This window comes from Jaculus jaculus, chromosome 7 (assembly GCF_020740685.1).
Source record: "Jaculus jaculus isolate mJacJac1 chromosome 7, mJacJac1.mat.Y.cur, whole genome shotgun sequence".
NCBI lineage: Eukaryota > Metazoa > Chordata > Mammalia > Rodentia > Dipodidae > Jaculus > Jaculus jaculus.
In genome coordinates this window covers 10,667,523-10,682,040 of record NC_059108.1, presented here as the reverse complement: position 1 = coordinate 10,682,040, position 14,518 = coordinate 10,667,523, and the positions used below count along the sequence as shown (strand labels likewise).

Genomic DNA, 14,518 nt, shown 5'->3' with positions numbered 1-14,518 from the left:
TTCCACTGAGATTTGTTTTGGCTTTTGCATCCATACTCACAAGAGGTTTGCTCTTGCGAAGTCCTCGATTTTGTGCCGTAGAGATGCTGTCCTCACACAAAGAATTTGGAAGTTTTTCTTGCTCCTCTATCTTTTGGAAAAATTTATGAAGAACTAGTATGCCATAAGTTTGGTAGAATTCACTTCTCATCAGGGCCTTGGCTTTTCCTTGCGGGCTGTTTTTTATTATTTTTGTTACTAATTTGATCTCTGGCTATAAGTGTGAGGCTGCTTTTTTTTTTTTTTTTTTTTTGTCCATTTCACCTGTTATCTAATTTACTGTTGTGTAAACATATTTGTTCAGATGTCGGTTCTAATGTCTACTGCTTAACTTCGGATTCTAGAAATTGAAGTCTTTTTTTTTTTCCCCCTTCCTGGTTTGTCTGGCCAAAGGTTTGTTAGTTTTGCGATCATCTTGTCAAAGAATCAATGCAATTTTTTTTCTATTCTCCCTTATGAATTTCCACTCCAGTATTTATTATGCTCCCCTCCCCACCCCCTTCACTTTGACTTCAGTTTGCTAATCTTTACCCGGTAGCCTGTAGAGTTTCATGACCAGAAATCTGTGGGAAATAAAAATGAAGAGAAAAAAAAAAAAAACTTGGGAAAACATTTTTTTAAGTCTTTAACACTATACAGGAGGGCTGGAGAGATGACTTAGCAGTTTAGGCACTTGCCTGTGAAGCCTAAGGACTCATGTTCAACTTTCCATATCCCACATAAGCCAGACACACAAAGATAAGGCAAGTGCAAGGTCGCACATGCCCACTAGGTGGCGCAGCATCTGGAGTTCAGTTGCAGTGGCTGAGGCCCTGGCACACCAATTCTCTCCCTCTGTGTCTCTCTCTCTCTCTCTCTCTCTCTCAAATAAATAAATCTACACAGGGGGCTGGAGAGATGGCTTAGCAGTTAAGGCACTTGTCTACAAAGCCTAGGGACTCAGATTTAATTCCCTAAAACCTACATAAGCCAGATGCACATGGTGGCGCACACATCTTGAGTTCATTTGAAGTGGCTGAGGCCCTGGCATACCCATTCTCTCTCTCTCTCTCTCAAATAAGTAAGTAAGTAAATAAATAAATAACCAAACAAACAAACATTAAAAAAAAAAAAAAAAAACTTTACAGGGGCTAGAAATCAAGATGCTCACTTTTGAACACCTTTTCAAGTCAGAAAAGCTGAGGTTATTCGTTTGCTGAGAACCCACCAGGATGCCAGGTACCAGTTGGAGATCGCACAGAATGGAAAGGGCACTGCCCACATCTGTGCTCCTTGTTGTGCCAGCATGATCACAGATTTCAAATGGCGGGAGGGGGGGGAGGGAAACATATATTGAAAACAGACATAATTCCAGGCTGGGCGAAGTGGTGCACTCCTTTAAGCCCAGCACTTGGGAGGCAGAGGTAGGAGGATTGCCGTGAGTTCGAGGCCACCCAGAGACTCCATAGTGAATTCCAGGTTAGCCTGGGCTAGAGTGAGACCCTGTCTTGGAAAAAGAAAAAAAAAAAAAAAGACATAATTCCATCCCAAGCTAGGGTCCCTGTTTGATCTTTCTCTGTATCCAGACCTGAAGAGGGGCAGCCCAGATGCTCCTCATGTTCTCTGCCCAGTTCCTGTCACTACTTTGAGCTCCAAGAGTTCAGAGAGGTGAGGGCAGGCAGCATGACCTCTACCTAGCTTTGTGTTGTCCTGAGTCACTGGTGACAGTATGTCTAAGCAGTAAGCTGCTGGGACATGGCTGTCTTTGGAGTCATCCTCACTCTTTCAACAACCAGCCAGTTTGATCTCAGGAAACCACTTCATAGTGCTGGATAGATTCAGAAGTCATTTTTAATGTTATGACAGAGATAAATGTGTCCTACAGGAGTAGGTACGTGGCTTTACTGGTAGTATTAATGGAACTGTGACCTCTCCTGTAGCTATGGTTCTACAAAACAAAATACATTTCTATGATGTCAGGCAAGTTCATTCTTAGCCCTTCCTTGAAATAATTTACAGAGGAAATATACTATTATATTAGTAAGTACAGAGAGCATCGTGTGTGTGTGTGTGTGTGTGTGTGTGTGTGTGTAAAATCATACAGTTATTTGCCAACACAGTGGACTTACAATGCAACTGTTGATTGTCCTACAGATGATGTGTTTAATGTTGTATTTGAATGGGCACAAATTATTGAAGTTCTCACACCTTTGGATAGAATTGCAGTGGGCCAACTGCCGACATTGAAACTGGCCCTTCAAAGCCAATAGCTGAGGTGAAATTTAAGGGCCTGGGAGATCCATAGAAACAGGGAAAGAAGAAATTCAAAGGCATATCAAATTAGCCTTTTCTATTTCCACCTGAGATTGCCATTTCACTAGCCTGGAAATGACTACTCCGATGTCACTGCTTCCTGCAGAAACTTTTTATTCCAGCATTCTTTGTGGGAAATGGTTGCTTAAGGAGACAGTCAGTTAAATATGAAGGATTTACAGTTTAGTTAAGTGAATTAAATCATTTCCTGGTGTTTGTGTTTACCCTGGGACTCGCAAAAGAGACAAAAATATAGACTCACAAGAGGAAGGGAAGGAATGGCCAAATCCCACAAGTCCCTACTGAGTCTGTCTCAGCAACTTTACTGAGGAGGAATTTAATTTTCATAAGGAATTCTTCTGTCCATATAATTCATTTTTCCTCTTTGACATATGTTCTCTACCCACTGAGAATTCCTAATAAATTACAACTTTATTAATTCTGACAGCCAATGTCTCATATTATGATAGAGTACAAAACTAAAGTAAATGTCAACTAGTTTTCTTCAAGTTAATCTAGATGATGCTTTATAATTTGTTTTAACTTCAATAATTAAAGATATTATTAAATGAGACGTGATCATTCTAAAAAAACAAACAAACAAACAAACAAATATTCCCCTAGGCTGCTTTAGCATGGTTCTTATGCCGCCATCTTAACCGGAAGTCCAAATACAGAAAATAAATAAGAAAACAACCCATAAAGCTACGCCTAAAGATAACTTCCTTCCTTTCTCGCCCTGTCTCTTTCCTCCCTTTTTTCTCTCTTTTCCTTAGACAAGATCTCACTGTGGAGCCCAGATTGACCTGGAACTCATGATCCTCCGGCCTTAGCCTTCCCGGTGCTGGGATGATAGATGTGGGTCTGTTGTAGTCTTTTCTCTGTTCCACTGCAGGTCTGAGATCAAGGTGTGCTCAGGGCCAAACCCCCTCTGAAACCTGAAAAGTCCTCTCTTCTCCATCCAGTCTCCTTTGGCCTGCAGATGTCACATCAGTTTCTGGCTTTGTGTTTTTCCATGGCAGGCTTCTTATTAGGGTGTCAGTCGTGTTAGATTGGGGGGCCCATTCTCCTTTGCTTAAGTAATTACATTGGCAATGATCCTATTTCCAAATCAGGCCACACTCAGGAGTACAGATGGCTGAGGATTTTTTTTTAATTTTTTTTAATTATTTATTTATTTGAGAGCGACAGACAGAGAGAGAAAGACAGATAGAGGGAGTGAGAGAGAGAGTGGGCGCTCCAGGGCTTCCAGCCTGTGCAAACGAACTCCAGACGCGTGCGCCCCCCTTGTGCATCTGGCTAACGTGGGACCTGGGGAACCGAGCCTCGAACCGGAGTCCTTAGGCTTCACAGGCAAGCGCTTAACCGCTAAGCCATCTCTCCAGCCCATGGCTCAGGATTTTAATGTAGCTTTTTTTCCCCCTTTTCTTTTGGTGGTGGTGGTGGGTAGATAGATGCACAGTCCAGCCCACAACTGGTGTGTTCACTGCCCGTTTCAGACAACCCTCGTCTGCGGACTGCCCCTGTTTCTCTCCAGCTCGTTCTTCAGCCAGTGGCATCTAGATTTGGGGACCAGCAGCAGGTCTGGGGCCTTGTTGGTTCTGTCAAGTTCAGACCAGAGAGTTCACGCAGGACTTCTTGCTTAAGGCTGGAGCCAAGGGGGTGGGGACGGCACCCCTGAGATCACTACCTGAGGAGGTCATTGAATTCCTGAAGACAATGGCAGGGGAGACAATAAGAATGTTTCTAAAACAGTCTGATGCTCATTATGGTTTCCCCGGGGGAATTACAGGGAAGTGGAACAGTGATTCTATCAAGCTTTCTCCAGCTGACTCCCTGGCCCAGCTCTCACTTTCCCAGAGCAGATAAACCCTGCGCTTGCTGGAGAAACGGGGGGGGGGGGGGGGGGGGGGGACCCGCCGTGGAATGCGCGTCTTTCTCGGCTTACTTTCTCACCCGTGCTTAGTCTACCAGGAAAGGTGTAGGAAGCCTGACGGGATGCTTCTGCCATTCACATGATAATCCCTTAGCCTGCCTATGTGGCCTCACCTCTGCCTCTCCCTGGGAAGCTTTGCTCACTGCCCCCGTGGTCTTTGAGTGCTCACAAAGGCTCAGGAGGACATTTCCTGGGCTACTTAGCATAGCTGTGGGAAGAAGGGTATGCAGAGCAAGTTCACCTCCCTGCACTTCCCAACGTCCCTGTCTGCATTGCACATCAGGGAGTCCGAGCAATGCAGCTGAAGGCAATAGACTGACTAAGAAGCTGGGTTTTCTTAAAGCAGCTTTCTCTTTCCTGGGCAGAAAAAAAGGGGGGGAGGGGGAAAATTTGGAGACAAAACACCCAAATGCACTTGTTACTGTGAGGTAAGGGTGACCACCTTACTAGCTATAGCATCTATGTGCTTATATTTGGATTTCTTATACATATTTAATTTTTTTCCCCACCCAGATGCAGGGAGACCTTTCATAGAGATGCACAGGGAAATCCCCGAACTTGTATACATGACGGAAGGCAAAGAGCTCACCATTCCGTGCCGGGTCACTTCACCGAACATCACTGTTACCCTCAAAAAGGTAAAAGGAAAAAAAAATCCACCAATGCTACGCTCAGAGTATTTTTTTTTGCTGCAAATGAATCCAATGAAGTTTTCATCATTTTTGTGTCTCTGGGATAATGTTGACCTTTGGGCTTCTCCGTGGATGTGTATACAACATCCTCTTGCTACAATGGAAAGATGCTACCAGTTACACCCATGTATGTATTTAAATAGAGTAAACTGATAATGTCTTAAGTGCAAGTCTATATGGATGCTGAAAGAAGTCAAATCCTGACAGGCTCTTTCTTAAATATATCGTCACAAAGCCCAAGGCCATAAAAGTGAGAAAAGCAGAGTGTGCCCGGCTCATGGAACCCCATCCCTGGAGGAGAGGGACATGGCCCTTCTGTTGAAGTCAGGACTGTCCAGCTCCCGTGTCACACTTAGGAGCCACCACCTTTGGTCAGAGGGGGCAAGTCCTGTGACAGACTGAGTAACTCCTGTTGGTAGTCTAACTTCACATCTTAGAGAAAAAGAGGGAAAGTAATCTTCATCTATAAATTGAATTAAAAAGAAAATTCGGGCGTGGTGGCGCACACCTTTAATCTCAGCACTCTGGGAGGCAGAGGTAGGAGGATCGCCATGAGTTCGAGGCCACCCTGAGACTACATAGTGAATTCCAGGACAGCCTGGGCTAGAGTGAGACCCTAAAAGAGAGGAAAAAAAAAAAAAAGTTAACAGCTGTTCCTTCCATTTTTCTATTCCTTCTCTTTGATTTTCCTATACCTGCATGGATGGGGCCACAGCTAAAAGAAGCAGGCCTCCTTGCCCAGGACACATTCTCCGCCCCTTCCCTCCCCTCTTTCCCTCTTTCTCTCTGCTACAGTCTTTCTTCCCACTTGCCTGTCTCTTAGGACACACAGCAGTGTCTTACTTTAAAAAAAAATTGTTAGCAGAGCATGGTGGTGCATGCCTTGAATCCCAGCACTTGGGAGGCAGAGGTAGGAGGATCTCTATGAGTTTACATGCGATTACATAGTAAATTCTAGATCACTTGGGCAAGCATAAGACCCTACCTTGAAAAAATATATATACTGGGTTAGAGAGATGGCTTAATGGTTAAGGCACTTGCCTGTGAAGCCTAAGGACCCTGGTTCCATTTTCCAGAACCCACATAAGATAGAGGCACATGGTGGCACATGCATCGAGTTCATTTGCAGTAGCTAGAGGCCCTGGCACACCCATTCTCTCTCTCTCATAAATAAATAAAAATAAAATGTATTTTTTAAATTGTTGGCTTGTTTGATTTTGAGACAGGGTCTTGCTATGCAGCCAGGCTGGCCTGGAACCCATGACACAACTCAGCCGACCTCAAACTCATGATCTCCCTCCGCCTCCCTGGTGCTGAGATTAAAGGCGTGCGCCACCACACCCTCCTCTTTTTGCTGAGTTCACTCCTGTCAACTGAAAACAAAGTAACTTTGTCAATGGACTGAACTGGTGGCAGATTAGAGTAAGAGACATTTTATAGGAAACATTAACACATTTTTAAGTTGTGCTGAAACATTTGTCAGCAAACCATTTTTCACACTTACTGGCTGCCACTCAAAGGTCTGGTTTTCACTTACTTTTGAACTATCATAGATTTCAACCCCTGATTTAGGCTTTTCTGAGCTTTCCCCTTAACTGTGCAGAATTAGAAGGTCTTGCTTTATGTTGAATGCTGAGTATTCCTATGTGAACAGGTAGAATCCTGGTTGAGCCATGAAACTAACTTCAAACCCAAGCCATGCACCTCAACCGAGGCCCTCACTGACACAGAAACAATAATGACTTTTCCCCCAAAATTCCTCCACAAATCTAAGTCCAGGGAGTCAAAAAGCAGTGTAAGTAAGTGGTAGGTTATAATCAGGTGGGGAAGGCAATCTGATTTTTTTTCCCTCCTTTTCCCACTGAGGAAAAAAGTAAGTCGTTGTCAGAGTCAGAAACTAGGCCAGCAGACTGATATCTGGAGAAATCTGACAGACGCTTTGTAGAGCCGTGACTTTTCACAGGGGTCTGTCCAGTGTGCAATGTTGATATTGTAGTCTTCAGAAATTAACTCGTGTGCTGGGAGTGGTGGCGCACGCCTTTAATCCCAGCACTGGCGAGGAAGAGAGGTAGGAGGATCTCCGTGAGTTCAAGACCACTCTGAAACTGCATAGTGAATTCCAGGCCAGCCTGGACTAGAGCAAGACCCTACTTCCAAAAGCCAAAATAAACAAATAAAGTAACTCCTACAATGAGATGCAGCTGTCATTACCTGCACAATATTGGGACCATCAACATGCTACCATGGACGATGAAGGAAGGAGGGAAAAAAAAGATAATAAATTAGTAGTAGAGGGACTGGATGGAGGGAGAAGGGGTTCACTGGAAGGAATACGGGGGGGGGGGAGGTGAACAAGAGAGAGCAGTAGATTGTGATCAAAATACATTATGTATCTATATAAAAATTGACAATAAAATGTGCTGAAACATTGGATCCTAAGAACTGGGGGTATAACTCAAAGGCAGAGTGTTTACCTGATATATGCAAATAACAACAAGAAAAAAATCCTAGATACTGAAAAGAAATACAAGAAGAAAACCAATGTCGGGCTCTCTTTGTAAGCATGGACCCCAGAGGCCGGCTGCGTGGTGGGCCCCAGCTTTAGAGTCCCTCCCAGAGCCCTTGCGACGCAGCTAGACTCTCAAACGTAGTAGCGTCAGTTTGGGAGGCATACCTGATGGCCACCTTTTTGAGTAAGCCACGCAAAATGTAACGACCCAGTTCTTGGCTTACTGAAAGTTCCAGATGATGGGCAGGTGACCCTGCGGCACGGGGAGGTGGGGCAGAGGCATACCAGTAGGCTTCTCTACTGAGTCCCAGACCACATTACTGTGAAAAGTCCCACAAGGCAAAGTTACAGGCTCCCACTGCTATTCTGAAATGACAGCTAGGTCTACCCTGCGCAGGTGTGTCCTATGGGTTGCTTATAAATATGGATGGCCTATGAGACTGCTCACAAATGACCGTAATCACTACGATTTATCACGATATAGATATATTTTGCAAGCCGGGCGTGGTAGCACGTGCCCTTAATCCCATCACTCAGGAGGTAGAGATAGGAGGATCGCACTGAGTTCGAGGCCACCCTGAGAGTACGTAGTGAATTCTAGGTCAGCCTGGGCTGGAGCTACCTCAAAAAAAACAAAAAAAAAAAAAAATTTTTTTTTTTTTTTTTTTGCCTATGTTCAAACTTTAGAAAACTAAAGAACCAATGACAGAGCTGGAGAGATGGCTTAGCGGTTAAGTGCTTGCCTGTGAAGCCTAAGGACCCCAGTTCGAGGCTCGCTTCCCCAGGACCCACGTTAGCCAGATGCACAAGGGGGCGCACGTGTCTGGAGTTCATTTGCAGGGGCTGGAGGCCCTGGCCCGCTCTCTTGACTCTTTGTCTGTCACTCTCAAATAAATAAATAAAAATAAACAAAAACAATTTTTAAAAAGAACCGATGACAGCCAGGCGTGGTGGTGCATGCCTTTAATCCCAGCACTCGGGAGGCAGAGGTTGGAGGATCTCTGAGAGTTCGAGGCCACCCTGAGAGTACGTAGTGAATACCAGGTCAGCCTGAGCCAGAGTGAGACCCTACCTTGAAAAATCAAAAAAAAAAAAAGAACCAATGACAAAAAGGGGAGGTTTTTTTTTTTTTTCCACCTCTACCATTTTATTTGTTTTCAAACAGTGTGTCCACGAATGACCTGAGAAACAGCATTGTCCCGGGACTAGGATGATTTCATAAAAGCCTGTTTCTTCCTTTTCAGTTTCCCCTGGACACTCTGATCCCCGATGGAGAAAGGATAAGTTGGGACAGTAGGAGGGGCTTTGTAATAGCAAATGCGACGTACAGGGAAATAGGGCTTCTGAACTGTGAAGCTACGGTCAACGGGCGCTTGTACCAGACAAACTACCTGACGTACCGCTTGAGTAAGTGCTGCTCGGAGGCCGGGGTGCGATCGGTGGGTCACCTGCCCCCGGGGAACTCGGGATCTTAACGCTGGCTCTACCTTTTATGCTTGCAGCCAACACAATCCGAGACGTCCAGATAAGCCCTCCACGCCCAGTGAGGTTGCTCAGAGGCCACCCGCTTGTCCTCAACTGCACGGCCACCACTGCTCTGAACACAAGGGTGCAAATGACCTGGAGCTACCCTGGTAAAGTGAGTGCCCCGCTTTTTTTTTTTTTTTTTCTATCCCTCATGCGAGACACTGTCTGTTTTGAGCAAGCAAAACCCCACTGGGTTTCCTAGATGGGAAAAGTCAGCCAGTTCTGCCCCTGGGGCACTTGTGGGTCAATAGAAGAGCTCTGGGTTTGGTTGCTACTGTTTTCTGGCCTTCTGTCAAGGTGATGCTTACAGATAACTGGCTTCTGATGATGTCTGGGGAGTTTTGTTTTGAAGTGTATAGGCTGCTGTTCTCATTGCTTGATTCCGATAGGCAAAAGGGTCCATTGCATCCTTGGAAACAAAGCTTTAGGATGTAGAGATGAGAGAGAAATTTATCACTAAGTGCCAGGCAGGGGCTATCTTTTGTAACAACAACCTTTCAGGAGGCTGTCTTTGTCAGCACATTCATTTAAGGTGCTGGCAGACAGTCAGGCACCTGATTAGAGCTCTTTTTGGAAGCAAATGCCTTTAACCACTGAGCCATCTCCCCAGCCCTAGAGCGTGTTTGGAAAAGATACTTCAACCCGGCCATTTGTTAGCTGTCAAAGGAGCTATTCTGCTCTCAGAAAAATGAGAATAAGGACTGAATGGGTTCCCTCATTCCAATGGGACACCTTAGCGAACAATTGTTAAGTTTTTACAACCATTATTTTTTTTTTTAATTTTATTTATTTATTTGAGAGTGACAGTCACAGAGAGAGAGAGAATGGGTGCACCAGGGCCTCCAGCCACTGCAAACGAACCCCAGACACATGTGCCCCCTTGTGCTTCTGGCTAACATGGGTCCTGGGGAAGTGAGCCTCGAACCAGGGTCCTTAGGCTTCACAGGCAAGCGCTTAACCGCTAAGCCACCTCTCCAGCCCTATTTTGGTTTTTTTTGAGGTAAGGTCTCTTGCTCTAGTCCAGACTGACCTGGAATTCGCTATGTAGTCTCAGGCCGGTCTCAGACTCACAGTGCTCCTCCTACCTCTGCCCAAGTGTTAGGATCAAAGGCGTGCACCACGACAAAAGGTGCATGTACAACCATTATTTTTAAAGATGTATATGTGAGAAAACAGTTAAGAAAATTCTGACAGTAGCCCAGGCCTTTCTAGCATGCCAGTGGGATTTATGTGGCATAACCCAAGTATAATCACTTGTTATGCCATCTAAGTTGCCTAGTAAAGTTAATTTATGATTAAAATAATACACAAAAGATTAATGCATCATCCCCAAGCTATTGTTTTCACCAATTTTTTTTTTCTTTTTGCCATGGAAACAGAATAACTTAGCAACAAAAGGATGTGCTAAGTACCCCATAGAATCATGAGGATTTATCTGTTTTCTAGAAAATAACGTTGTTTTGTTTAAATAAAAATGCTATAACGTGTAGCAATATTTTCTAGATTCTCATAAAAGTCAAATACTCTCAAAAAATGTCAAAAGGGCTGGGTGTGGGAGTGCATGCCACTAATCACAGCCCTCAGGAAGTAGAGGTAGGAGGATTTCTGTGAGTTTATGGCCACCTTGAGACTACATAATGAATTCCATGTCAGCCTGGGATAGAATAAGATCCTACCTCAAACAGACAAACAAATGTCAAAAGGGGGCTGGAGAGATGGCTTAGCAGTTAAGGCGCTTGCCTGTGAAACCTAAGGACCCATGTTGGACTCTCCAGGTCCCATGTAAGCCTGACACAGAAGGCGACACAAGACCAAGAGGCGTCACACGCATCTGGAGTTCGTTTGCAGCGGCTGGAGGTTCTGATGCATCAATTCTCTCTCACACGGGCACTCTCGCTCTCTCTCTCTCATAAAAAAAAAAAAAGTCTAAAAGGGCAGAAACTTTTATCCTGTTGCATTGCTGTTAATAACATTGACCGCCTACTTACTGAGTGCCACTCATCTTCTGAACGGGCACCGCCCAGTGGCTGTTCTGTCCAATAAAGTCACGTGTGACTGATGAGCAATTGAAATGCGGCCAGCTTCCGTGAGGAGTTGAAGCCTTTGCTTTAGTTAACTGGGCAATTCTGAACACAAGGCAAGTCAGAGCTAGGCAGAAGCCACGCCATTGGTGCCCAGGAAGAAACTTCACAGAGAGAAGGGACACCAACAGACATCAACAACTGTGGCAGAGGGGCAGGGGCCTCCTCCTTAAGAGATTGAACTCTGATGTTTTGTTTCCCCCCAAAAAAGTAGGACCTTGCTCTAGCCCAGGAATTCACTAGTTAGTCACAGGGTGATCTTGAGCTCATAGAGATTCTCCTTCCTCTGCCTCCTCAGTGCTGGGATTATAGGTGTGAGCCACCAAACCGGGCTTGATCTCTGACTTTTGACAGCAATGACTGACCATTTCTTTTCTTTGGTTACTGCTAGAATGAAGAGAACGGCCCAGACATATGTCTGTGCCAACAGGGGAAGCAAAAGGCAGGTGGGTCAAAGTTTATTAAGCACAGCAGAGAGAACTAGCTTCAAGCTCAGAGATTAGTCGAAATAGCACCCAAGTCTGTTTTTCCACGATCCGCCTAACTCCACAGGAAATGATTGGGAGGAGGAAATGACATATGTGTTATAAAATGAACAATTAAAGGAGACAATGTGATCAATTATGTCTTCCCAAAACAGTGAGCAGGTAACCATGGACAGTTCACACAGTTGAACTTGGTCGCTCCCGAGATAAACATAGGACAACACCCTCCAGAGCTTGGCTCAACTTACCCATGGATCTGCACACCCTAGCTCCACCCTCCAGGGCTCTTCAGCAATTAACAAGAACTGCTTAAATAGTGAAACGCTAAAACAAGGAGTAGATGAAGCCAGGACTTTTCTCTTTAAAAAAAAAAAAAAAATGTTTTATTTATTTTCAAGCAGAGAGACCCAGACAGAGAGAGAGAGAGAGAGAATGAGCACACCAGGGCCTATAGTCACTACAAACAAACTCCAGATGCATGCGCCACTTTGTGTATCTGGTTTATGTGGATACTGGGGAGTTGAACCCCGGTCATTAGGTTTTGTAGGCAAGTGCCTTAACCACTTAGCCATCTCTCTGTCCCAGGACTTGTCTTTTATTTGTTTGTTTGTTTATTTACTTATTTATTTATTTGAGAGCAACATACAGAAAGAGGCAGAGAGAGAGAGAGAATGGGCACCTCAGGGACTCCAGCCACAGCAAACTCCAGACACACACGCCCCATTGTGCATCTGGCTAACGTGGGTCCTGGGGAATCAAGCCTCGAACTGGGGTCCTTAGGCTTCACAGGCAAGCGCTTCACCACCAGGCCATTTCTCCAGCGCATGGGGCTTGTCTTTTTATTCCTAGTGGGAGCAAAGGAAGCTGACATGATTAAGAAAGACACCAACCAAAACCCTGATACTAAAGATAACTTTGTGTTTGTAGCGACAGGTATGAATGACTAAGGAGCAGACTACTGTTTAGAGAGTTGTTTGTCCTCAAGAGAGAACATTCATTTCATACCCAGAAGCCCTTGAGTTCTGGGCCTACTGTGGCCAAGGTCTTGGCTACTTTAGCTTCCTCATTGGTAATAGAGCAAGGATCCTGCCAGTCCCGCTCCTGGTGCTTAAAATCCCTCTTGGACTAAGAAAGAAAGCATCTATCCAAACAATGATTTAAAAAAAATAGGGCTGGAGAGATGGCTTAGCGGTTAAGCGCTTGCCTATGAAGCCTATGGACCCCGGTTCGAGGCTCAGTTCCCCAGGTCCCACGTTAGCCAGATGTACAAGGGGGCGCACACATCTGGAGTTCGTTTGCAGTGGCTGGAAGCCCTGACGCGCCCATTCTCTCTCTCTCCCTCTATCTGTCTTTCTCTCTGTGTCTGTTGCTCTCAAATAAATAAATAAATAAATGAACAAAAAAATTAAAAAAAATAATAATGATAAAAGGAATGTTAAAATACTGTAATGTTAAATATGAACGCTGCTTGCTTCTATACTCAGTATCTATTTTCTTTCTAGATAACTAAGAGAGCGTCCGTAAGGCAACAAATCGACAGAAGCCACTCCCACGCCAATGTGTTCTACAGTATTCTTAAGATTGACAATGTGCAGAGAGGGGACCGAGGTCTTTACACGTGTCGTGTGAAGAGCGGGCCGTCATTCAAATTCGTTAACACGTCCGTGCACGTCTATGGTAAGTATATGGGTTGGCATGCCACCTCATGCTATACCTTCTAAGCAACCAAGCCAGTGTTCTCTTGGCTGAGAGTCATGCCACCATAAAATGAAGGCAGCTTTGCAGTTATCCACGCCACCTTCTGTCAAAAAGTCAAGTTAGGGCTGGAGAGATGGCTTAGTGGTTAAGTGCTTGCCTGTGAAGCCTAAGGACCCCAGTTCGGGGCTCGATTCTCCAGCACCCACGTTAGCCTGATAGATGCACAAGGGGGCGCACGCGTCTGGAGTTCATTTGCAGTGGCTGGAAGCCCTGGCACGCCCATCCTCTCTCTCTATCTGCCTCTTTCTCTCTCTCTCTCTCTTTCTGTCACTCTTAAATAAATAAAAATGAACAACAACAAAAAAATTTTTTTAAAAAGTCAAGTTAAGAGCCAGGCGTGGTGGCGCATGCCAGCAATCGGGAGGCAGAGGTAGGAAGATTGCCATGAGTTCAAGGTCACCCTAAGAGTACAGAGTGAATTCCAGGTCAGGCTGGACTAGAATGAGACCCTACCTCAAAAAAAAACCAAACAAATAGTCAAGTTAAGAACATTCAATGCTCTTTAAAGGTAGCACTTTTGAATTGGACAGTCTCTTCTTCAGAAGTTCAGTATAGTTCATAACTCAGATTGTGAGGTATTTGTGAAACTCTCCACTTACTGTTCCAAGTAAGCAGAAAATGATCCTCAGGGTTTTTTTTATTCTTTTTTTTTAAAAAAAAAAAATGTTTATTTACTTGAGAGCAACAGAGAGAGAGAGAGAGAGAGAGAGAGAGAGAGAGAGAGAGAGAATGGGCACACCAGGGCCTCCAGCCACTGCAAACGAACTCCAGATGCATGTGCCCCCTTGTGCATCTATCTGGCTTATATGGGTCCTGGGGCCTGATGTGAGCCTTGAACCAGGGTCCTTAGACTTCACAGGCAAGCGCTTAACCGCTAAGCCATCTCTCTAGTCCTTAAATTATTTTTTAATATTTATTTATTTGTTTATGAGATTAAAAAGGAGAGAATATGGGTGTGCCAGGGCCTCTAGCCATTGCAAACAAACTCCAGATGCATGTGCCACCTTATGCATCTGGCTTATGTGGGTATTGGGGAGTTCAACCTGTGCCATCAGACTTTGCAAACAAGCATATGTAACCTCCGAGCCACCTGTCCAGCCCCAGTGAGGGCTTTTGAAGTGTTCCATCCATTGAGCAACATAGGGGTTCAATGTTGGGCTCCATCTTCTCACCAACCCCCTCCTCCTAGCTATGTTTAT

At 44.8% G+C, this 14,518-nt stretch overlaps 1 protein-coding gene across 2 annotated transcripts in view; it reads left to right on the top strand.

The window, feature by feature from the left end:
- Positions 1 to 14,518, top strand: part of Flt1 (fms related receptor tyrosine kinase 1) — a 207,716-nt gene that overhangs the window by 52,901 nt on the left and 140,297 nt on the right. For both annotated transcript variants that reach the window (XM_045153903.1, XM_045153904.1), the window contains exons 4-7: positions 4,781 to 4,905; positions 8,713 to 8,875; positions 8,971 to 9,107; positions 13,064 to 13,238. In XM_045153903.1, coding sequence (XP_045009838.1) covers positions 4,781 to 4,905; positions 8,713 to 8,875; positions 8,971 to 9,107; positions 13,064 to 13,238 — 600 coding nt within the window. The remainder of the gene's footprint in view (positions 1 to 4,780; positions 4,906 to 8,712; positions 8,876 to 8,970; positions 9,108 to 13,063; positions 13,239 to 14,518) is intronic.